This window comes from Lacerta agilis, chromosome 8, assembly GCF_009819535.1.
Source record: "Lacerta agilis isolate rLacAgi1 chromosome 8, rLacAgi1.pri, whole genome shotgun sequence".
Classification (NCBI taxonomy): Eukaryota; Metazoa; Chordata; class Lepidosauria; order Squamata; family Lacertidae; genus Lacerta; species Lacerta agilis.
This window is the reverse complement of record NC_046319.1, coordinates 83,376,452-83,400,570: the sequence shown is the minus strand read 5'-3', so window position 1 is coordinate 83,400,570 and position 24,119 is coordinate 83,376,452. Positions and strand designations below refer to the sequence as shown.

General features: G+C 51.7%; 1 protein-coding gene across 1 annotated transcript; it reads left to right on the top strand.

Annotated features, from left to right (window-relative positions):
- Positions 1-1,813: 1,813 nt before the first annotated feature.
- LOC117051908 (leucine-rich repeat and fibronectin type III domain-containing protein 1-like protein) lies at positions 1,814-22,238 on the top strand. The gene is made up of 3 exons (XM_033158632.1): positions 1,814-1,957; positions 19,579-20,973; positions 21,571-22,238. The coding sequence occupies exons 2-3, from the start codon at positions 19,598-19,600 to the stop codon at positions 22,049-22,051; spliced, it is 1,857 nt and encodes a 618-aa protein (XP_033014523.1). The 5' UTR covers positions 1,814-1,957; positions 19,579-19,597; the 3' UTR covers positions 22,052-22,238.
- The last annotated feature ends 1,881 nt before the right edge of the window (positions 22,239-24,119 follow it).

The following is a 24,119-nucleotide window of genomic DNA, read 5'->3' as shown; positions in this document are numbered from 1 at the left end:
CTGGGACCTGCTTTCAGATGAAGCTGCTGCCAGGTTTGTGCCCTTTGAGGAGACCTCCTTGCAGACGGGGCCATAGCTGTCAACTTTCCCCTTTTCTTGCGAGGAACCCTATTCAGAATAAGGGAATTTCCCTTTTTAAAAAAGGGAAAAGTTGACAGCTATGGACGGGGGGCTCTAGGGTGGGGAGATGCAGGGCTTGGCCCTCCCCACTGCTCCTTGGGAATGGGGGTTTGCTGGGATTGGCATAAGACGGGAACCTGGTGTCTCCTGGGAGATGCTCCTTCTGGGAAAAGGGTCCTCTTGCAAAGTGGGGGCCTTTCAGCACCATTGGAGGAGGCTGTGCGAACTCGGCCCTCCCCACCCAGGAGTTTCTGTCAGGGAAAGTGTGCTGCTGTGGTTAGAGTGTCTGCCTAGGACCTGGAAGAACAGGGTTCAATTCCCGCCCCCATTTGGCCGTGAACCTCACCGGGCGGCAGTCACTGCCTCTCTCAGCCTAACCTACCTCCCAGGGTTGTTGTGGGGGTTAAATGGGGAGGAGGAGAATGACAGCATAGAATCCTAGAATCCTAGAGTTGGAAGAGACCCCAAGGGCCATCCAGTCCAACCCCCTGCCAAGCAGGAAACACCATCCAAGCATTCCTGACAGATGGCTGTCAAGCCTCCGCTTCAAGACCTCCAAAGAAGGAGACTCCACCACGCTCCTTGGCAGCAAATTTCACTGTCCAACAGCTCTTACTGTCAGGAAGTTCTTCCTAATGTTTAGGTGGAATCTTCTTCCTTGTAGTTTGAATCCATTGCCCCGTGTCTGCTTCTCTGGAGCAGCAGAAAACAACCTTTCTCCCTCCTCTAGATCAGTGTTTTTCAACCACTGTTCCGTGGCACACTAGTGTGCCGCGAGATGTTGCCTCGTGTGCCGTGGGAAAAATTGAAAAATTACTTTATATATAGTCAATATAGGCACAGATTTAAATTTTTTAACATTTTCTAATGGTTGTGTGCCTCGTGATTTTTTTCATGAAACAAGTGTGCCCAAAAAAGGTTGAAAAACACTGCTCTAGATGACATCCTTTGATATATTTGAACATGGCTATCATATCACCCCTTAACCTTCTCTTCTCCAAGCTAAACATACCCAGCTCCCTAAGCTGTTCCTCATAAGGCATCGTTTCCAGGCCTTGGACCATTTTGGTTGCCCTCTTCTGGACACGTTCTAGCTTGTCCGTATCCTTCTTGAACTGTGGTGCCCAGAACTGGACACAGTCTTCCAGGTGAGGTCTGACCAGAGCAGAATATAGTGGTACTATTACTTCCCTTGATCTAGACGCTATACTCCTATTGATGCAGCCCAGAATTGCATTGGCTTTTTTAGCTGCTGCATCACACTGTTGACTCATGTCAAGTTGATGGTCTACCAAGACTCCCAGATCCTTTTCACATGTACTGCTCTCAAGCCAGGTGTCACCCATCCTGTATTATTATTTTTTTGCTCAAGTGTAGTACTTTACATTTCTCCCTGTTAAAATTCATCCAAAATTCATACCAACATGAGTCTGACCAAACTGCAGGAGGCAGTGGAAGACAGGAGGGCCTGGCGTGCTCTGGTCCAGGGGGTCACGAAGAGTCGGACACGACTAAACGTGACTAAACAACAACAGAATGATAAATGCCACCAGAAGCTCATTGAATAAAAAAAGTGGGCTATAGCTGCAATAAGAAAATGAGTGAGCGCCTTTGTCCTCTTAGGCAAAGTTCTTTCTGACGCAGCCTCCTCTTCTCTTCCCTTCCCTTCTTTTCTCTCAGGAGGGATGGCAGCCTCTGATCCCACCCAGGGTGGCTGGACCGACGGGCAAATGGCGGATCTGTCCCTCCCAGGACATCCTGTGCGCCTGAGCTCCTGATGACAGGCGGTCCGGGAGGCTGGAGCCGGCCGGGCAGTGAACTTGAAGATTGCTTGAAAGTAAGTCCTGCGACAAACTCCCTCTTTGGTCAGGACAAGCTGGGCTCTCCTGGGGGCCTCCGGGGGCCACCGGAAATGTCAGGATATGGAGGTAAAGGACCCCCTCGCTCTCCCCCCCCCCCACATCTTGGGCATGTGGCAGGTGTTGCCTCCAGCCCTCGCTCCCTCAAGGTCTGTTGCTGAATTAGGTTCGATGTTAAGACGCAGCTCCCCTGTTTCCCCAAATTAAGGCGAAATTGCTGTGAAGGGAGATTTGAGCCTGTGCATGCATCAGCAAAACTCCGACGCGAATGCAAAGACCTCCCCCCCTCAAAAAAAGGTCGCCGCACCCAAGATGAACCCCCCCACCCCACACTCAGGGCTGTGTTTTGTTTTGGAGTTAATTTGCATTTTAAGCTCCTGCGATTCAATCCACCGCAGCACACCTGCCTCGTTTGCCAGCGAGTAATTAGATTGGTTCTTTGGCGTGTCGCGGTTCTCCGCTCTCTCGGAGCTCGATTCCGTTTTATGTTGCGGGTTTCAATTAAGCTATTAACACATTTTATGATTCAGAAAATTGCAAAAAAAGGGGGGTTCATTCTCTTCCGGTGGGTGAACTTGAAGGCATTTTGGAGGCAGGGAGATAAGCTGAGATGCGCTTCAGCCGACCCGAGCAATTCTGTGCGTCTGCCGGAGGAGTCAACATTGCTGCCTTCTCCAGCTTGCAGGGCTTGTCATAGGGAGCAGGTCCACTTGGGCAGAGCACACAGATGCTCACCTGAGCTATGGGGAGGGCGACCCCAGGGCCGTCTTTACCCGGGGGTGCAAGGGGAACCCCAGCGCCGAATTCTGGGGGGGGGCGCCAAATGTATACCTACTATACACCGGTCCCTCTCAATCATCAGCTGTGGAAATCAATGGAGCGAAATCCCCCCCATCCATTGCTCTGTTACCTCCATAGCGTCAAATATTCCCGCCGAGTCAGGAAACAAAAGCAGTTATTTCCGCTGCCTTGCAGGAGAAGAAAAGGCTACAGGAATCTGGAGTCCCTAAGATGGTTGGGTGGCGTCTTGCATGCCTCCTTCTGGCAACTCCCGCGGCCAGACTCGTGCCAAACAGTTCGCTCTGCTTTCCTTTGCACCCCGTCAGAGGCGCCGAGAGAGGGAGGGTCTTGTCACCTGGGCAGCCCAGAGCTTCCAGACCCTCTGCCCAGGCTTCCACCCCGGGGAGGTCACTTTGGTTCTGCTAATGCAGCAGCTGGACTTCACCCCCAGAGGGGCGCTCCATTGTCCCTTGAGGCAGACGGGTGCCAACTGTTGTGTAGAGAAGAGCCCCAGAGCAGCCCCTGGATCAGGGCCGAGTGGACCCACATCCCCAACCCCGTCTCCCATAGTGGCTACCAGGTTCCCCCATGGGGTGCCCCACAAGCAGGACCAGAGCAGAACAGGCAGCCTCCCTCCTCACTGTTGCCCCCCGTCAGTGACTGGCCTTCACTGAGGCTGTGCAGGGAACACCAAAGTGCTTAAGTTTTATTCCAATTAATTATTTGTATTTTACCCGTTCTGACAGCTTATAGCTTTTAGCAATAAAGATTTCATTCATTCATTCATTCATTCATTCATGCATGCATGCATGCATTCATTCATTCTACAAAGTCAAGCCGGGAGGCAGTGGGAGAGGAGTTGAGCAGGGAAGTTCTGCAGGGCCCATCTAGGCTGTTCCAGCCTGAAAGCTTCCCCACAGATTCTCCACAGTGGGGCTCCTTTCACCTCCCAGCCCAGGATAGTTATTTCTCCCAAACTAAGCAAATTGTAGGTGTCTAAACAGTCCCTTCCCTGATGCAGAATTCTGAATATTGCTGCCCTGCATGAATGGGTTCCTCAGAAGTGGGCAGTTGCACCAACTTCTGCCTCCATCAATGAGGGATTAAGTGTTTCTAGTGAGCCCCCTCGGGTCTCCCAATTTGTGCCGGTTGCTCAGCTCGGCAGGTGGCAAAGCTGCCCCCTGCCACAGAGGCCGGATCCTGCTCTGGGTTTTCAGGTGCCCAAATGGGAAACAGGACCGGAGCACAAAGAGTCCTCTCCACTTCGCCAGTTTCCAGCAGCTGGGATTCAGAAACACAGCTGCTTCCAGCTTCAGAGGCAGAACATAGCCCTCAAAAGAGCCCTGTTCCCCCCCCAGGAGTCTGTCTAATCCAAGTTGGTGGCCGTTGCTGCCTCCTGTGGGTGGGAGTTCCACAGGTTAACTGTGTGAAAAAAGGACTCTCTCTCCCTCCCTGCCCCCAAAGCCCATCTATGCACTGTACTGTTTTCCGCTTGAGGCAAAACAGGAAATGCCGCCTTGCCATGCTCCTGCCACCACTGCCTTTTCTGCTGCCACCGTGCGCCCTCCCGCACCCTCCACTGATGGGAAGCACCACCACCTCCTGTGCCAGCGAGACTGTGCAGATTTCGGGTGAGAACTTGCCCCCAAATGGATGTGTTTTGCCCAGAATCGGTGCCAATGGCAGCAGTGGATGTCTTCTGCTGGTGGGGGTGGTTTGGCAGACGGGGCACCCGCGGGCATGCTGCCGGGGGGGGGGGAAGCTTCTGGCTGCACCCTGCCTAACGGCTGGGCCAGCTCTGACTCAGCTGCCGCCTTCCTTTCTCGGACACGGCTGTCCAGTTTGTGGGTGAATTTATGTCCTGCCGTGGATGTTTCTGGAATACTAATGTGACTGCTGAGTTGTGTTTGGGAGACCCCCCCCCCTTCATCTTGGTTTTCATTCTTTTTCTCGGGAATCATAGAATCATCTAGTCCAACCCTCCAATGAAGGAATCATAGAATCATAGAGTTCGGGGGGACCCCAAGGGTCATCTAGTCCAACCCCCTACAATGCAGGCATCTCAACTAAAGCAGCCCTGACAGACAGCCACCCAACCTCTGCTTAGAAACCTCCAAGGAAGAAAAGTCCGCCATCTTCTGAGGGAGACGTTTTCCACTGTCAAACAGCTTGCCATCTGAAAGTTTTTCCTTGCATTCAGTCATAGAATCCTAGAGTTGGAAGAGACCCCAAGGGCCATCCAGTCCAACCCCCTGCCAAGCAGGAAACACCATCAAAGCATTCCTGCCACACTCCTTGGCAGCAAATTCCATTCTGCCAGTTCTTTTAATACTCTTGGATGTAGTTCATCTGGCCCTGGAGACTTGAATACATCTAAACTAGCCAAGCATTCTTGTACTACCTCCTTACTTATACTGGGCTGTTTTTCCCCTACTGAATTATCTGCTCCATATTCTTCAGGTTGGGCATTGTTTTCTTTTTTGGAGAAGATTTTCTTGGAACTTGAAGCCCTTGGTTCAAGTTGAACCCTCCAGGGCAGGAGAAGGCAAGTTTTCTCCTTGTGACAGTCCTTGAGATATTTGAAGGTGGCTCCCATATCTTCTCTTAGTCTCCTCTTTGCCAGGCTAAACATACCCCTTCTAAGTACCAGTTACAGGTAGGTAGTCGTGTTGGTCTGCCATAGTCAAAACAAAATAAAAAATAAAAAAATTCCTTCCAGTAGCACCTTAGAAACCAACTAAGTTTGTTCTTGGTATGAGCTTTTGTGTGCATGTGCACTTGTTCAGTATCTGAAGAAGTGTGCATGCACACAAAAGCTCATACCAAGAACAAACTTAGTTGGTTTCTAAGGTGCTACTGGAAGGAACCCTTCTAAGTAGATAAGGAAATTCTTTCTCCGTCTCTCCTAATGCTAGAACTCATGGACACCCAGCGCAGCTGAGCGTTGGAAGATTTGGGACAGATAAAAGAAAGTCCTTCTTCACGCAGTGCAGAGTTAAACTATGGAACTCCCTGCCACAGGAGGCAGGGATGGCCGCCAACTTGGATGGCTTTGAAAGCGGATTAGACCAATTTGTGGAGGAGAAGGAAATATATGTGGCTGTGATCCAAGGGGGCTGTGCTGTGTCTCTGCAGTTGGGAGCAGCAATGCTGAATCCCAGTTGCTGGAAAACGCAGGAGGGCAGAGGGCTTGACTCCTGCTTTCTAGTTCTCTATAGGCGTCTGGTTGGCCTCAGTGCTGGATCAGCCCCCTTTGGTTTGATCCGGCTGCAGGCTTTTCTTCAGTTGCACCTGGATGGAGGAGGGGCCAACATGTTGTCCCCTTCCAGAATAATCTCTGCTCGTTCTGTGACCCCTCTCCTGCAGCGGAAGCATGTTCTGCGCACGGCGAGGTCACTGTGGTTTCCCCCAGACCCAGAAACCGCTGCCTATGCGGGCAGAAACCATTTTATCTCCTACCTTGCAGTCTCCCCATGCATAAAATTTGCTCTTGTCTGCTGAATATTTCATGGCAAGGCAAGAAGATCTCCATCTCTGAATAAACCACTCTAGCCTGGGAGGGTTTTGCATATGTCGGAGCAGATGGCTGCTGCGTTCTCCAGGGGCGGCGGAGGGTTGGCCTGGCCTGGCCTGTTCTCCTTGCCTGCTCCACGCAGGGGAAGTTCAGCTGACCTGGGGCAAGCAGCTCAGTTTCTCCTCACAGGTGCCCCAGTCCAGACGCAGTGGGTTCAGATCCCCCCACCCTCCACACACCTCCCAGTGGTTGCCAAACTACTGATATACCCTTGGAGCTTCCGGGAGCAAGGGAGGACAGGTTGCCACCAAGCGCCAATTCGCCTGACAGCCGTAGCGCTTATTTTGCAGTCTGGGGAGGTGGGGAGATGAGAGGGGGGACTTGTCCCTCCCCACCTGCTTGCTCTGTGCCCAGGGAGATAATGGGGGGGTGAAGCAAGCTGTGAAATTGCTCCGGTCTGCAAAGCCATTGCAAAGCTGCTGCCACCACTGCTGTAACAGTCATTGCCAAGCAAACGGTTGCCTGTTCCTTTGCAGCGCAACAGCCCCAGGATCTTGCAGCAAAGCCCCTCCATCGAGACTGGGTACCTTCTGGAAGAAAAGTCCCATGGGTCTCCCACCTTTCCTAAGCCGGGGGCACGAGGGCCTGCAGATGCCCCCCTTGGGCTTAGCACGGAGGGGGCAAAGCCATGCCACAGGGCCCCCTATTTCCTCCCACCCACTCTGGCCCCTCTTTTGAATTAACCTTTTAATACAACACCAAAGCACTGTGGGTTAATCCACAGAGCCTAGGGCTTGCCGGTCAGAAGGTCGGCGGTTTGAATCCCTGTCACAGGGTGAGCTCCCGTTGCTCGGTCCCTGCTCCTGCCCACCTAGCAGTTCAAAAACACGTCAAAGTGCAAGTAGATAAATAGGTACCACTCTGGCGGGAAGGTAAACGGCGTTTCCGTGCGCTGCTCTGGTTCGCCAGAAGTGGCTTAGTCATGCTGTCCACATGACCCGGAAGCTGTACGCCGGCTCCCTCGGCCAGTAACGCGAGATGAGGGAAGTAATAGTACCACTGTATTCCGCTCTGGTCAGACCTCACCTGGAATACTGTGTCCAGTTCTGGGCACCCCAGTTCAAGAAGGATACTGACAAGCTGGAACGTGTCCAGAAGAGGGCAACCAAAATGGCCCAAGGCCTGGAAATGATGCCTTATGAGGAACGGCTTAGGGAGCTGGGTATGTTTAGCCTGGAGAAGAGAAGGTTAAGGGGGGATATGATAGCCATGTTCAAATATATCAAAGGATGTCATCTAGAGGAGGGAGAAAGGTTGTTTTCTGCTGCTCCAGAGAAGTGGACACGGGGCAATGGATTCAAACTACAAGAAAGAAGATTCCACCTAAACATGAGGAAGAACTTCCTGACAGCAAGAGCTGTTGGACAGTGGGATTTGCTGCCAAGGAGTGTGGTGGAGTCTCCTTCTTTGGAGGTCTTGAAGCGGAGGCTTGACAGCCATCTGTCAGGAATGCTTTGATGGTGTTTCCTGCTTTGCAGGGGGTTGGACTGGATGGCTCTTGGGGTCTCTTCCAACTCTAGGATTCTATGATTCTGTGATTCTACTACTCCAGAGTCGTCCACGACTGGACTTAACGGTCAGGGGTCCCTTTACCTTTACCTTTAAGGCTCATCCCTGTCCTTGCGTGACACATCCCTTGCGGCCTTGCTTTAACTCCCAAACTTTCGCAGAGGACGGTGATTTTGTCTGGGAAATGAGCACGTCTAGTAGTGCTGAGACCTGCAGTTTCCCCTCTCTTAATTTGGATATGTGCGGGTTTCTCCCCCCCCCCCTTCAATCACTAAAGCGAGAATCTCCCGCTCCCTTTCTGATGCAAATGAATGTCTTTAGCGCCCACAACGTGAGATGGCGATGGAATGAAAGGATTGTGTATTTTATGGGCTCCAATTAGCACTGAAATATTAAAACATTAAATATTGAATGGGGATCATCCTAGAAGCTGCTACGGAGAACTGAAATAACCCAGGAGAAGGTGGCGGGGGTGTTGGCCTCCGTTGGAGCCAAGGTGCAGGAAAGGGAAGCTGGGATGCAGAGGAGCCTTCAGGTAGCTGCTGGTGGCTGATGTGGCTTCTGATACTGCTGACTTCAAGGCTTTAGACTTCAGGCTGAGGGCTCCTTCGCAGCTGCTTGTCTCAGATAATTGGCCCCCCTTCAGATGAAAGCAAGACGCCACTTCAAGGCCTCGCCTCACTTTCAAAGGACTTGGGGGATGTTAACCAGAAACGTGCGGTGTTGTGTCAACGCCACGTGGAGGTGCCCAAAATAACCTCAGGTCTTCTGCGCTGGCACACCTTTCCTGCCCTCCCTCTGCCTGGGTGAATTGGGGGCAGGCAGATGTGGGGAGGGGGGGAGGCTTTTTATGATAGCCATGTTCAAATATATCAAAGGATGTCATCTAGAGGAGGGAGAAAGGTTGTTTTCTGCTGCTCCAGAGAAGCGGACACGGAGCAATGGATTCAAACTACAAGAAAGAAGATTCCACCTAAACATTAGGAAGAACTTCCTGACAGTGAGAGCTGTTGGACAGTGGAATTTGCTGCCAAGGAGTGTGGTGGAGTCTCCTTCTTTGGAGATCTTGAAGCGGAGGCTTGACAGCCATCTGTCCGGAATGCTTTGATGGTGTTTCCTGCTTGGCAGGGGGTTGGACTGGATGGCCCTTGGGGTCTCTTCCAACTCTAGGATGGATTCTAGGATTCTATGACTCTGAATGCAGACGGGAAAACTCACTCATCACCCAAGGGTCATGAACTCACAGAATGGCAGACTTGGAGGGACCGGGGGGGGGGGGTGTCATCTAGTCCAAAGTCCTGCAATTCAGGAATCACAATTTTGTGCTCTTAGTCCAGTTCACTTCATAGGAAGGTTATGGATGGCTCCTAGCCAGGGCGGCTGGGCTCTTCCTCCACAATCGGAGGCAGAACATGATTCTCAATGCCAGTTGCTGGAAACCGCAGAAGGGGAGGCTTCCTCTTGTGCTAAGATTCTGTTTTCTGGTGTTGTTTGTTTGTTTGTTTGTTTGTTTGTTACAAGACCACAACATATAAAATCAAACAAAAAGCAGAAACCCAATAACCCCCTCCCCCCCCAAAAGACCCATATTTTTGTTGCTGTTCAGTCGTTCAGTTGTGTACGACTCTTCGTGACCCCATGGACCAGAGCACGGCAGGCACGCCTATCCTTCACTGCCTCCCGCAGTTTGGCCAAACTCATGCCAGTCGCTTCGAGAACACTGTCCAACCATCTCATCCTCTGTCGTCCCCTTCTCCTTGTGCCCTCCATCTTTCCCAACATCAGGGTCTTTTCCAGGGAGTCTTCTCTTCTCATGAGGTGGCCAAAGTACTGGAGCCTCAACTTCAGGATCTGCCCTTCCAGTGAGCACTCAGGCCTGATTTCTTTAAGGATGGATAAGTTTGATCTTCTTGCAGTCCATGGGACTCTCAAGAGTCTCCTCCAGGCACCATAATTCAAAAGCATCCATTCTCCGGTGATCAGCCTTCTTTATGGTCCAGCTCTCACTTCCGTACATTACTACTGGGAAAACCATAGCTTTAACTATATGGACCTTTGTCGGCAAGGTGATGTCTCTGCTTTTGAAGATGCTGTCTAGGTTTGTCATTGCTTTCCTCCCAAGAAGCAGGCATCTTCTAATTTCGTGACTGCTGTCACCATCTGTATTGATCATGGAGCCAAAGAAAACCCGTATTTTAAAAGGGTATATATAGGATGTCCATCAGGTCAACCAAAGGCCTGGTTAAAAAGGAACATTTTTGCCTGGCGTCTAAAGGTGTGTAATGAAGGTGCCAGGTGAACTTCCCTGGGCAGAGCATTCCACAAACAGGGAGCCACTGCAGAGAAGGCCCTGTTCTTGTGTTGCCACCCTCCAGACCTCTCAAGGAGGAGGCACATGAAGGAGGGCCTCAGAAGATGATCTCAGGGTCCGGGTAGGTTCATATGGAAAGAGGCGGTCCTGGAGGTATTGCGGTCTTGAGCCGTTTAAGGCTTTATAGGTCAAAGCCAGCACTTTTAATTGGTCCCAGAAACTAATCGGTAGCCAGTGCAGTCGGATCAGGATCGGTGTAATCAGCTCAGGCCGTCTTGCTCCGGTGCGCAGCCTGGCCGCTGAATTCTGCACCAGCTGAAGTTTCCGAACCGTCTTCAGAGGCAGCCCTACGCAGAACGCATTGCAGTAATCTAACCTTGGAGTTACCAGAGCATAGACAACAGTGGTTGGGCTATCCCTGTCCAGAAAGGGGCGTAGCTGGGCCACCAGCCGAAGGTGATGGAAGGCACTCCAGGCCACTGAGGCACCTGGGCATCTGGTTGGCCACTGGGAGAAGACCATGCAGGTCTCGATGGGCCCCCTTTGGCCTGCTCCAACAGGCAGGCTCTTCTCATGTTCAGTGTGGCCTGACTGCATAGTGAAGGCGTTCAAGGATTTGCCTGCCTGGCGAGGGCCGTGATGGGGCAGGAAGAGAGAGAGAGCAGTGGCCAGGATTTCTTTTCCCCGCCTGCTGGGTCTCTATGATCCTCTTGAGCTTGTTGGGTGCTGTACTGTAGCAAACACACTGTGGCCAGTGAGCCTGGGCTGTGGGTAGTAGTCAGCTCCTGTTAGGACAGCCCAGAAACAAGTGAGGGACACAGCAGAGGGGAATGGAAAAGCTCCTTTTCTGGCAGCAGGAGAGGGCAGAGTCTGTGATGTGTTGGAGCCATCCATGGACAGCAATGTTCTTCTCGCAAAGGGCTCAGCGGATCACTTTTCTCTTCCTCGGTTTGCCTGGCTGTTTCCTGAGGAGGGAGTTTCCTGCTCTTCCTCCTTCCCTACTTTCTTTCTCTCTCCCCCCCCCAACCGTATCCTGCAAAATAGTAAAATGTTGAAATAACTGCTGTGAATATTCATGAAACACCCCGAGTTGTGCCAGAACCAGATGCCAGAGAGCTCGAGGAAGGTGGTTTTCTATCCAAAGAGTCGCTGTGCTTTTCCAGGCCAAGGGAGCTGCCTCTGAAGTCCTGGGCTTCAGCACCAAGGCCAGCTCCAGGCAAGGGGCTCAGACACAGACCGGAAAAAGCACAGAGGAGAATTGGGGCCATCCCTGTTTCCAGTGTTTGCCCAGTGTTTTCTAGGCGCAGGTCGGAAAGGGAAAACCCCGCTGTTTCCCACTGAATCAGAACAAATGTCAAGAAAACCTGGAAAATAGCAGGTTTCCCCAGGGAAATCAGTGGGGCAAAAGGAAAACCTCTTGAACCCGTGCCTGGAAGCCACAGGGCAAACGGAAGCGTGAATGAGCCAATTGTCCGTTCCCAACATAAAGAAAAACTTTAAGGAAGTTTTTAATCTGTGATATTTTAAATGTATTTTAATATTTGATGGAAGCCGCCCAGAGTGGCTGGGGTACAAATAAATTATTATTATTATTATTATTATTATTATTATTATTATTATTATTACATGCACAAACAGGAACACACACCCAGGGGGTGTTGTATAGTAAAGTCCTCATAGAACGAAAGCGGGGCAGCTGTTCTCCTGCTTGCCGCTTTTCAAAAAGCATATCTGGCACTGAAGATGCGAGCTAAAATGAAAGGCAACCATGGGAAGATACTGCTGGATCATGCTAAAGGTCTAGTGTCCTCACAGTGGCCCTTGAGATGCTCCAGAGGGAGGAAGCCCACAAGCAGGAACAGAAGGTCCTCCTCGTGGGACATGGAGCCGGCAGGGCTAATAACCTTTGGTTGCCTCCCTCCCTCCCTGTGATTCATGGACTTGTCCTCGCGCTTCAGCTTTCAGGCAGCTCTCTCCTTATTAAGAGGCTGCTGTTCTTGGCTGCGCGGCTCAAGACAAGCTACAAAACAAGAGTAATTGCTTCTCATGAATATTCTTTCTCGTTCTCTCCTGCACTATCTTCTCGGCTGGCTGGCAGGCTGCTTGCTTTGCGCACTTTAATAATCCCAAACGCTGATTTCTGTGCGCTGACTGATAGTTCCACACAGCAATGGGAACTATTCCACGCAGGACTCGGAAGGTTGATGCGTGTTGTGAGTAGGGAGGGGAACCTCCAGCTTCCTGCTCAGGGCAGGTGTGCCAGTGTGGTGTAGTGGTTAAGAGCGGTAGACTCGTTATCTGGGGAACCGGGTTCGTGTCTCCACTCCTCCACATGCAGCTGCTGGGTGACCTTGGGCTAGTCACACTTCCATGAAGTCTCTCAGCCCCGCTCACCTCACAGAGTGTTTGTTGTAGGGGAGGAAGGGAAAGGAAAATGTGAGCCGCTTTGAGACTCCTTCGGGTAGTGAAAAGCGGGATATCAAATCCAAACTCTTCTTCTTCTTCTTCTTCTTCTCTCTTGTCACTTGTAAGCTGTGGGTCTGCGGTTGTGTTGCTCTCTCTTGCCTTCCTTTTCTGCGCTCCTTGTGCAGCCTGTCCCTTAGATCTTCTTGTTGTCCGGCTCTTCGTTACCCCATGGACCAGAGCACACCTATCTTTCACTGCCTCACGCAGTTTGGCCAAACTCATGCTAGAGAATCACAGAATAGTTGGAGGGGACCCCAAGGGCCATCTAGTCCAACCCCCTGCAATGCTGGAATCTCAGCTAAAGCATCCGTGACAGATGGCCATCCAACCTCTGCTTAAAACACCTCCATGGGAGGAGAATCCACTACCTCCCAAAGGAGACAATTTCCACTCTTGAACAGCTCTTACTGTCAGAACGTTCTTGATTTTAGTCAGAATCTCCTTCCCTGTTGCTTTGGAGATGGCTGTCATGTCACCTCTCCTCTTCTCCAGGCTGAACACCCCCAACTCCCTGAATTGCTCCTCATAAGTCTTGGTTTCCAGACCTGGGACTCCCCTGCCTGCTTCCTTGCTGACCTGGGCGCCTTGCCCTCAAGACAAAGTTCTCCTGAACTCAGCTGTGTTCCCCCTCATTTCCAGAAGTGATCCTGGGACTTGCGGCTGCTTGTCGAAGGCCGGACCAGCAGAGGAGGCCAGCAGCCCTGGTGGTGCTTTCCTCCACACTTTAGTCAAACTGGGAATGCCACACATGCGCAGTCCATCCGTCCCAGCGCTGCTGCAACCGGGTGACCCGCCAATCGGGCGGCGGGTCGTGGGGCTGCCCCGTGCATGTTGCTTTATGGACGGCGGCTCGCTCAGTTGCTGCAGGAGCAGCAGCACCGACTCAGATGCATTGTGCTTGCCCGGAATTTCCAACCATGCACAGTGCATCCAGCCCAGCTCTGCTGCTCCCGCGGCGACCGGGGAGCCGTCAGGTGAGCGGCGGCTCATGGGGCTGCCCCAGCCATCCGTGGAGCAGCATGGATGGGATGCCGGGCAGCGGGGAGTGGCGGATTCTATGAACTCCTGCGACCCACCCACCCCCAGCACAACGTCTGAGCAGCGTCCATGGTTGCTTCAGCGCCTCTGATTCTTGTAATGTCTGCTTGGAAAGGCTCCAAGTACAGCTTTAGCCTCAGGTTAAAACCATCTCAATCATTGTCCCTGGCAGAAATCTTAAGCGCTCTGTATCGGAGAATTGAGCCGACATCCAGTCTGGCCGCAACTGGAGCGATGCAGCGACTGGTGACCTGCTTGTTATGTTCAAAAAATGCCTTGTGCACATGGTTTCAGCTGCGCTGACAACCACCCTGCAAGGTGGGCAGGTATTGTAATCCATAAGCAAGAATTATAATAATTCTAAGCAGGTGTGCAATGGGGTGGGGGCAGCACCTGGATATCTGCAGAGGCTTTCAGGAGGGGTTGAAGCTACATAAAGGTAAAGGGACCCCTGACTGTTATATCCAGTTGTGTCCGACTCTGGGGTTGCGGCGCTCATCTCGCTTTACTGGCCGAGGGAGCCGGCGTACAACTTCCGGGTCATGTGGCCAGAATGACTAAGCCGCTTCTGGCGAACCAGAGCAGCGCACAGAAACGCCATTTACCTTCCCGCCAGAGCGGTACCTATTTATCTACTTGCACTTTGACGTGCTTTCGAACTGCTAGGTTGGCAGGAGCAGGGACCGAGCAACAGGAGCTCACCTCCATTGCGGGGATTCGAACCGCCAACCTTCTGCTTGACGAGCCCTAGGCTCTGTGGTTTAGACCACAGCGCCACCCGTGTGGCTACATAAATAAATAAGTTGCACACAAGTAGCAGCAGAGGGCAAGTCTGCCATTTCTGGAAGCTCTCTCACTGCCCCCACCCCTGCTCCTGTTTCCCAGTGGGTAGACCAGCTGTCCATCTATAGGCTAACTTGCACCCAGCCAACGCCTGTTCACCACTCCCAGTTGGAGCCCCCAACACTTTCCCTGGCCATGCTCTCCCTCCAGGTGGAGCAAAGGGGTCTGACCTTCCTGGGTCCTTTGCAGGGACATCCCAGCCCATGTCACCACAGCCGCAGCCCTGGCCACCTCCTTTGGAGCAGCAGCAGGGATCATTCCACCACCAGCGAAGGCCTAGCAAAGAGGGATGGAGGACCAGACAGGAAGGTCCGTCTCTTGGGCCTTCGTGCCATGGGGGGGGAGGGGTGGCATTTGCTTTGCCCAACCGGGCACATCTTCCTTGCCATCGCTGTGACCTCATTCACTACCTAAAAGGTGAGAGAGCAGGTTACTTCCTTGCAAAATGAATGAGGAGAATGGTGCCGGCCTTTCTTCCTGCTATCTTGGGTTCTGAAAATGCCAGAAATGTAATCTTTTTTTAATTTTTTTTTTTTAAGCCACTCTGACATCTGAGAACCTGGAGACTGTGTCCAGCCGTCCTGGGGGAGGAGGGGCTGGGGGGATAAGCAGCCCCCAGTGCAGCAGGATGTGCCCCCTTCTTGGCTGCTCTGCGGCCGCTGTTAGCGCCACCGGGTGGCGAAGCTACAAACCTGCATGGATGCTTCAAAATCCAGCGCAGGTGTTGCTGCTGCCACCCAGCGGTTTCAGAAGGAAACTGCAAACAGTGCAGCTTTGTGCCGGGGGGGGGGGGGGATAAGTGTCTCAGCATAATTTCAAATGCTGGTTTTCTAAGCATTAGGGGTTTTCATCATCTCAGTGTGTGTGTGTGTTCCCTGACCACCTCTTTTCCTGTCTTGGGCTTCAGCTCCCTCCTTACATCGTTTATTCTGTCATCACCAGGTTTGCCATCGCTTTCCTTTTGGGTGAAGACAGAGGCAAAGAAGGTGTTGAGCAGTTCCGCCTTCTCTCTGTCACCCAAGAGCATTTCTCCATCCTCTCCACGCTGAGCACCGACCACTGGCCCGTTCTTCCTCTTGCTTCAGACATAGCCCAGGAAACCTGCAGTAGAATTTGTGAAATTGGGATATTTTATCCACACCTGCACCCCCTTTATAAATTAAAAAATTTAAAAATTCCTTCCAGTAGCACCTTAGAGACCAACTAAGTTTGTTCTGGGTATGAGCTTTCGTGTGCATGCACACTTCTTCAGATACACTGAAACAGAAGTCACCAGACCCTTCTATATAGTGAGAGGGTGGGGAGGGGTTAGAATCCTAGAATCCTAGAATCCCAGAGTTGGAAGAGACCCCAAGGGCCATCCAGTCCAACCCCCTGCCAAACAGGAAACACCATCAAAGCATTCCTGACAGATGGCTGTCAAGCCTCCGCTTCAAGAAGGAGACTCCACCACACTCCTTGGAAGCAAATTCCACTGTCAAACAGCTCTCACTGTCAGGAAGTTCTTCCTAACGTTTAGGTGGAATCTTCCTTGATATGGCGAAGATGGGAAAATGTGGCCTTGGCTGTTGCTGCAACCTGCGCCTCCATGGAGAGAGACACAGCCACCTGCAGATAAATGCTACAATATACCGTAGGCTGTGAATCTACTGCACTGAAATTTTCCCGAGCTTGTTCAGTGGGGCGGGGGGGGGGGATACAAGAAGGCTAGAGGAGTGATTATAATTAGGTACCATTTGTTCCTGATTATGACAAGGTTAATAATAAGGGAGCATAATTTATATAATTAGATTACAACCCTCTGTGGTGGCGCAGGGTTGGTGAAGAGTCTGGGAGCAGGTGAAGGAACCTGCTTCAGCTGAGAGAGATGCATTTAGGAGCTGTCTGAGAATGTGTGTGTGCAATGCGTGTGCATGTGTCAAGAGAGAGAGAGAGAGAGAGAGAGAGAGAGAGAAGCTGGTCTAACCTGTTCATTCATTTTTCATTTGGCAGCCCATTTACTTTTAATATATATATTCTTAAATCTTGATTTAAAAATTAAATACAGATTCTTGATTGAAAAATACAAAAAGAATTACAGTCATACCTCGGGTTAACCGCCTCTTTGGGTTGCGCACCGTGCCAAACCCCGAAGTAACGGAACGGGTTACTTCCGGGTTTCGGCGCTTGCGTATGCGCAGGAGCGCTAAGTTGCACTTTGCGCATGCGCAGAAGCACCAAACTGCATCGCGCACATGCGCAGACGCATCGGTGCGGGTTGCAAATGCTGCGGGTTGCAAATGCGCCTCCCGTGCGGATTGCGTTCGCAACCCGAGCGTCCACTGTATACGGTAAAAGAAGAAGATCAAAGAAGAGGAGAACGAAAGAAAAAACTTATGAACTAATTATTAAACTTATCCTGAACTTTACCTAATATAGTTTCCAGGGCCTTCGGAGCGCTGCAGGCTTTTTATGGTGCGGGTGCTGAGTCAGCCGGCCAGCTGTGCCCTCCTTCACGCCTGGGATTCCCTCCTAAGCCTCTGTGGGGATTGCTCTCCTCCCTCCACCCACGGCATGGGAGAGAGTTGTGTGCCCCCCAAAAGCTCAACAACCCTGAGCTGCCCCCCGTAAAAAAGCTCAACAACTTTGGCCGGTCTCCCCCTCAAAAAATTGGGGGCGCTGGGCAGTTTTTTGCACCCCAGCGCCGCATATGCTAAAGAAGGCCCTGACGGTGCCAGCCCATGTATTTTCACATAAAGAAAGCACTTTGTGTCCTCTGTTTTGGGGGGGCTGTGACCATTTCTGCCCCAGCTCCTTCAGGCCAGCTTCTTCTCTCCCACTTTTCCACCCATCTATCACCAGGTGATCTTCTGGAGGAAGCCATAATGGGATGGGGGGGATGGGGTGGCCCCCCGGGACAACGTGCCACCTGGGAGGCGGGTGCAATCCAGCCATGCAGGCTCCCCACTCATTGTGCCTCCATCAGGTGGGGCCGCTGTAGAAGCGTGTCACCCCTGGAGGACTTGGGGGAGGAGAGAAAATGCATGGCGAAGGGAGGGCTGTTGGAAGAGGGGCACCAGTGCAGGCTGGGGCTTGAACCATATTGGGGGGGGGGGGATGTGCTGATGCTGAAGACAACCCCAATAGCCAACATTGGCAGGGCAGCAAAGGAGAACTGTGGAGAGGCTCCCGCCCAGTCCTTTGCCTACCCCCAGTCGCCTCCTGCTCCTGCTGTCTCTCCTCTGGGGTGGGGGTGGGTGTAGTGTATGTCAGGAAACGGCCTACTCACAAGTAGGACCCTGGCCTGGCAGAGACACATGCCCAACTGGCATGTTCCCTCCTTCCCGGACGATCGTTCGGGAGCGTCTTAAGCTTCTTCAGCCCAAACATCATGGCGCCTGATGCCAGGAGACATCAGCACACTCTCACGGATCCGCAGAGGTTTGCGCAGTTGCGTAACAGAACTCAGCAACTCAGCATTTAGGCTAATCTACTTTGTTTACATATAAAACACACAGAGAGCACTTCAGCATGGCTCCCTCTCTCTCTATCATCAGACAGCAAAGAGAAAGAACAAAGGACAATAGACCCACTTCAGGGAACACAGCAAGACAAACATCCTGTCTTCGTCACATCCCATTCCTGTGGAATCAAAACACACCCAGTCATGTGATGGACAACTAACCCATGACTGCACACGGGGAATGAATCTCCCAACAGTGTATACACACAAATATATTCACTTGACATAAGTAGGATAGGACCCCCCCCCTCGCCTTCAGGCACTGTTCTGACAATGCCACAATTTCTTTTAAAAAACAATTTTTTAATTGTTTTTTTCACAGTTTTATACATTTTAGCTTAACCATTTCAAACATTAAAATACAAGGTTCTTTTGAACCTTCAGACCTCCTTCCCTCCCCCCATGGGTTCCATGTTTAAGATTAAGTTTACTGCGTCTTTTACCCTTGTCCACCTGTTAAATATCTATAATTATCAGAAATAATTCCACATTACAAGTGTCATTGTAGAAGCATTCTAGCTGCCGTTGTTGCATACATTAAAAGTCTTTTGTCTTCTCTTGATATCTCTTCACCTGTTATACATAACAAAAAGGCTCCTGGATTTTTGACAAATGTGTTTTTAAACATTTTCTTTAACTCATTATATGTCATCTCCCAGAAAGCCTTTTACCAATGTACATGTCCACCACATATGGTAAAAAAAATACCTCCCTTCCCTTTGCATTTCCAACACAGATTTGAACTTGTTTTGTATGTTTTAGCAATTTTACTTGCTGTTAAATACCAATAATACACCATTTGCATATAATTTTCTTTCAATGAACAGCATGCGGTAAACTTTATTTCCTCTTTCCATAACTTTTTCCAAGATGAGAGTTGTATATCACAGTCATGCCTCGGGTCGAGATCGCTGTGGGTTGCGCGTTTTCAGGATACAAACGCGTTGAACCCGGAAATACCGGAACGGGTTACTTTCAGGTTTTGGCGGTCACACATCCGCAGAAGTGCTAAATCGCACTTTGCGCATGCACAGAAGCGCCGAATTGCGTCACGCACGTGCGCAGACGCAGGAGTGCGGGTTGCGAATGTGCCTCCCGCACGGATCACATTCACAACCCGAGTGTCCACTGTATGCCCAAAATCACTGTATGCCCAGTGTATCACCGCTGCCTTAACTTCTCCATCTTTTGTATACCATTCTAAAAGTAATTTGTACGTTTTTGATAACATTATCCAACAGATTTATTTCGAACCTCTATCTCACTGTATCAAAACCTTTTTAAAAAAAAAAATCAACCTTGAAAGAAAGAAACGTCATTTAATTGGTGAATCTGCAAAAAGAATGCCACAGGTGAAGTGTGCTTTTGCAAAAAGAGTCTCTGGGCAGATGCCCAGGCAACTGTTTTCCCTACTTTGTTGAATGTCAACTTTTGCTTTAATATACTAATAGCCTTGATACAAATTCCCTTCCTCCCTCCTTTCCTTCTCTTCTCTCCTCCCTCCCTTCCTTCCTTCTCTTGTCTTCTCTTCCCTCCTCCCTCCCTCTGTCCCCTTGGTCTTCTCCTCTTCTCCCAGGTGTGCTGCTTACCTGACCATGGAAAGGCTGGTCCTGTCCCTCCTGGTTATGAGCACCGTGGCGAAGGCCGCCCTGTGTCCCACGCGCTGCATGTGCCAGAGCCTCTCTCCCTCCTTCACCATCCTCTGCACCAAGACGGGGCTTCTCTTCGTGCCTCCGAGCATCGACCGGCGGACGGCGGAGCTGCGGCTGATGGACAACTTCATCACCGCCCTCCGGAGGAGGGACTTCGCCAACATGACCAGCCTGATCCACCTGACGCTGTCGCGGAACACCATCAGTCAGATCATGCCTTATGCGTTCTTTGACCTCAAGGGCCTTCACGCGTTGCACCTGGACAGCAACCGACTCACCCACATCCACGAAGACCACTTCAAAGGGTTGGTCAACCTCCGCCACTTGATCCTCAGCAACAACCAACTGAGCTATATCTCTCCCGGGTCTCTGGACGATTTCATTGACATGATTGAGGACCTGGACCTGTCCTACAATAACCTGGTGAACGTCCCTTGGGAGACCATCGGGAGGCTGTCCAACGCCAACACCATCAGCCTAGACCACAACCTCATAGACTTCATCCCCGAGGGAGTCTTCTCCAACCTCCACAAGTTGGCTCGGCTGGACATGACCTCCAACAAGCTGAAGAAGATCCCCCCGGACCCCCTATTCTCCCGCATCCCTGTCTACGCCAAGCCAAAGGGGTCCCCCTTGTCCTCCCTGGTGATGAGCTTCGGGGGGAACCCCTTGCACTGCAACTGCGAGCTCGTCTGGCTGCGGCGCCTGACGCGGGAGGACGACCTGGAGACGTGCGCCTCCCCGCCGGAGCTGATGGGCAAGTACTTCTGGTCCATCCGGGAAGAGGAGTTTGTCTGCGAGCCTCCCATGATCACGCACCGGACCCCTAAGCAGGTGGTCATGGAAGGCCAGGGGGCTTCCCTGAAGTGCAAAGCGGTGGGCGACCCCGAGCCGTACGTGCGCTGGATCTCGCCCGGCGGGAAGCTGGTCTCCAACACTTCCCGGACCGTCTCTTTTGAGAACGGCACCCTGGACATCTTGGTGGCTTCCGTGGAGGAGAAAGGGACCTTCACTTGCATCGCCTCCAACGCTGCGGGGGAGTCCACGGCCCCCGTGGAGCTGGTGGTCAACCCTTACCCTCACCTTGCAAACAGCACCAACTGTGATAAGGAAGCAGAGCCAGGCCCCTCGGACATCCTCATCTCCGCCAAGTCCAGCTTCCCCAACGAAACCAAATCCCAGCCAGAGAGGAAAGTGGTGGTAGCTGAGCTGACCTCCTCCTCCGCCCTCATCCAGTGGCCTTCGCAGCACCACATCCCAGGGATCCGGATGTTCCAGATCCAGTATAACAGCTCGGCTGACGACATCCTGGTCTACAGGTGAGCAGGCTCCTTTTCCTCATGCAAACATGGGAGTCCCGCACTGGGGACAGCGGTGGGAAAGTGTCCTCTGTGCTGGAGAGAAGGAAGAGTCGAGGGCTCCCTTCTGCATGTGGAACAAGCATGTCCCTTGAGTTGCATGGCTGTCGGGGTGCCACGTGGGCTCCCTGGAAATCATCGTCATGATCATCATTTATTATTTATACCCTGCCCATCTGGCTGGGTTTTCCTAGCCATGCTAGGAAATTTAAAAGATATCAAACAGAATTTAAAAGATATCAAACATTAGGCACAAATACAGGATGGGTGACCCCTGGCTTGAGAGCAGTACATGTGAAAAGGATCTAGGAGTCTTGGTAGACCACAAACTTGACATGAGTCAACAGTGTGATGCAGCAGCTAAAAAAGCCAATGCAATTCTGGGCTGCATCAATAGGAGTGTAGCGTCTAGATCAAGGGACGTGCCGCAGGGCCAGTTCTGCCAATCGCCTGAGTTTGTGCCTTCGCCCTCTGCACACTCCCGGGGGGAAAGGCGCACTGCACGTGACGTTTGTGTTTTGGACTGACACCCCCCCCCCGTGTCTGTTTCCCTTGCAGGATGATCCCCGCCGCCAGCAAGTCCTTCTTCCTGAGCGACCTGGTTGCGGGGCGGGACTACGACCTGTGCGTCCTGGCCGTCTACGACGACGGCGTGACGCTGCTGACGGCGACGGCCGTGGTGGGCTGCGTGCAGTTCTCCACGGAGGAGGAGTACCGGCAGTGCCACTCCCTCCACGCCCAGTTCCTGGGCGGCACCATGATCATCATCCTGGGAGGCATCATTGTGGCCGCCATCCTCGTCTTCATCTTCATCCTCCTGGTGAAGTACAAAGTCTACGCCAACCCCCACAAGAGCCAGGGCGCCAGGGTCAGCAGCGTCTGCTCCCAGACGAACGGCGGCCAGGGCGGCGGCTCTGCGGCGCAGCCGGGCTCCAAGCCGGCCGAGGGGCTGCCGCAGGACTGCGTGGCGCTGCCTGCCAGGGGCAAGACGGTGGTGGACCTGGAGGGCGAGAGAGCGGCCCCAGCAGGCTCCTCCTAAGAGGCGCGCCGAGCCCTGGCGACGGGCGCAGAACAATGCCCGCCGTGGTTGTCTTTTAAGCGTCGCGACTATTGTCTATTTTTAAGATCAGATGGTTTAAAAAACTATTTTTTTAATCTGTAAAAGTTCTTGCATTCTTAAACTATTTTTGTTGCACTATATTAAATATAAAGTGTGTGATTTACAAGGGCTCGGGCTTGTTCGTACTCCCATCTACATCAACGCTGGCGGGGTGGGGGCGGGGGGGACGGAACTGTATGTTTAGCCTGGAGAAGAGAAGGTTAAGGGGGGATATGATAGCCATGTTCAAATATATCAAAGGATGTCATCTAGAGGAGGGAGAAAGGTTGTTTTCTGCTGCTCCAGAGAAGCGGACAAGGATTCAAACTACAAGAAAGAAGATTCCACCTAAACATTAGGAAGAACTTCCCGACAGTGTGAGGCTGTTGGACAGTGGGATTTGCTGCCAAGGAGTGTGGTGGAGTCTCCTTCTTTGGAGGTCTTTAAGCGGAGGCTTGACAGCCATCTGTCAAGAATGCTTTGATGGTGTTTCCTGCTTGGCAGGGGGTTGGACTGGATGGCCCTTGGGGTCTCTTCCAACTCTAGGATTCTAGGATTCCATGAACTGCCTTTGGGGAATGTTCATTCGTTGATAAGTAGCAATAGAGCAGCGATCCCTTCCCCTGACCTTAAGCAAGGCAAGCAAGCATGCCTGAATGCCAGTTGCTGGAGACCAGAGAAGGGAGAATGGCTCTTGCGCCCGGCTCCTGCCTGAGGGTTTCCCATGAGGGCATCTAGTTGTGGAGCCATATTTGCCCCTACGGGTTCCCATGGTTGCGCCCAGTGAGAAAACATGGAAGCAGAAAAAAAACACCTGAGGCTGCTGGCTTCAGAGAGAGAAAGATTTATTTTCTGCATGCAGAGGCACTTGCGGTGTTCAGACATCCAAGCAAGTACAAAACTAGTCAATTTTCAGACAGTTCTTATAGACAGTTCTCTGGCTCTCTTCCCACCCCAGGAATCTTCCTCTTGTCCATATAAGGAACATTTCCTGTTGTACATTTCCTGTTGTACATATAAGGCAAAAGGACATTTAGCCCTGAGTTGGTTCATGCGCACTCCAGCAAGGCCATCCTATCTCTGAGTCAGTTCCTCTCTGTGCAAGGACAGTTACTCTCTGTGTTATCTCCAGACTCTTAGTCATAGCTTGCCAGAAAGAAGTACAATGCAGATCAAAGTTCACAGCTTTACAGAGAGGTTTCACAAGGCAAAGCTTAAAAAGTTCGTTTATACTTAAATATATACAGGTTAGCTAATTAACCCCTTCCAGTTGGCCCCTGTGAGAAGAGGATGCTGGGCTGGATGGGGCCCCTCTGGCCTCACTCTTCTTACAGAGGCCTTTTGTGACAGCAGAACCTCCATGCCCAGGGACTCTCTACCTCTGAATACCAGATAACGGGGAACTACAACTTGAGAATACTGCTGTGCTTACGGCCTCAAGGCTAAGAGCTCCCTTTGTGTTGGCGGCCGGCCATTAGCTGTGTTGCTGAATGGCACCTCCTGTCTGCCTGGGTCAACTGAGGACCACCTATTGTGGCCCCTTCCCTCTCCTCTGCAGCTCACCAGGAGAGGACAGGCTCTTGCTAAGACGAGGGTCTTTCTGTGCTGGAGGCCAGGAGGATCTGCTTCCTCCCTCGCCACCAGCGTGCTTTAGCAGGGAGGCCTGGCTGGGGGAAGCCTGCTGGCAAATGCCCATCATGAAATTGCCCCTGCATCCCCGCAAGCTTTTTGGACAGCCTTGACAAGTTCAAACAAAATATGAAATCAAAAAATCCTTCCAGTAGCACCTTAGAGACCAACTAAGTTTGTTCTTGGTATGAGCCTTCGTGTGCATGCACACTTCTCACGAAAGCTCATACCAGAAACAAACTTAGTTGGTCTATAAGGTGCTACTGGAAGGATCACCTTAATTTCGTGACTGCTGTCACCATCTGCAGTGATCATGGAGCCCAAGAAAGTGAAATCTCTCACCGCCTCCATTTCTTCCCCTTCTATTTGCCAGGAAGTG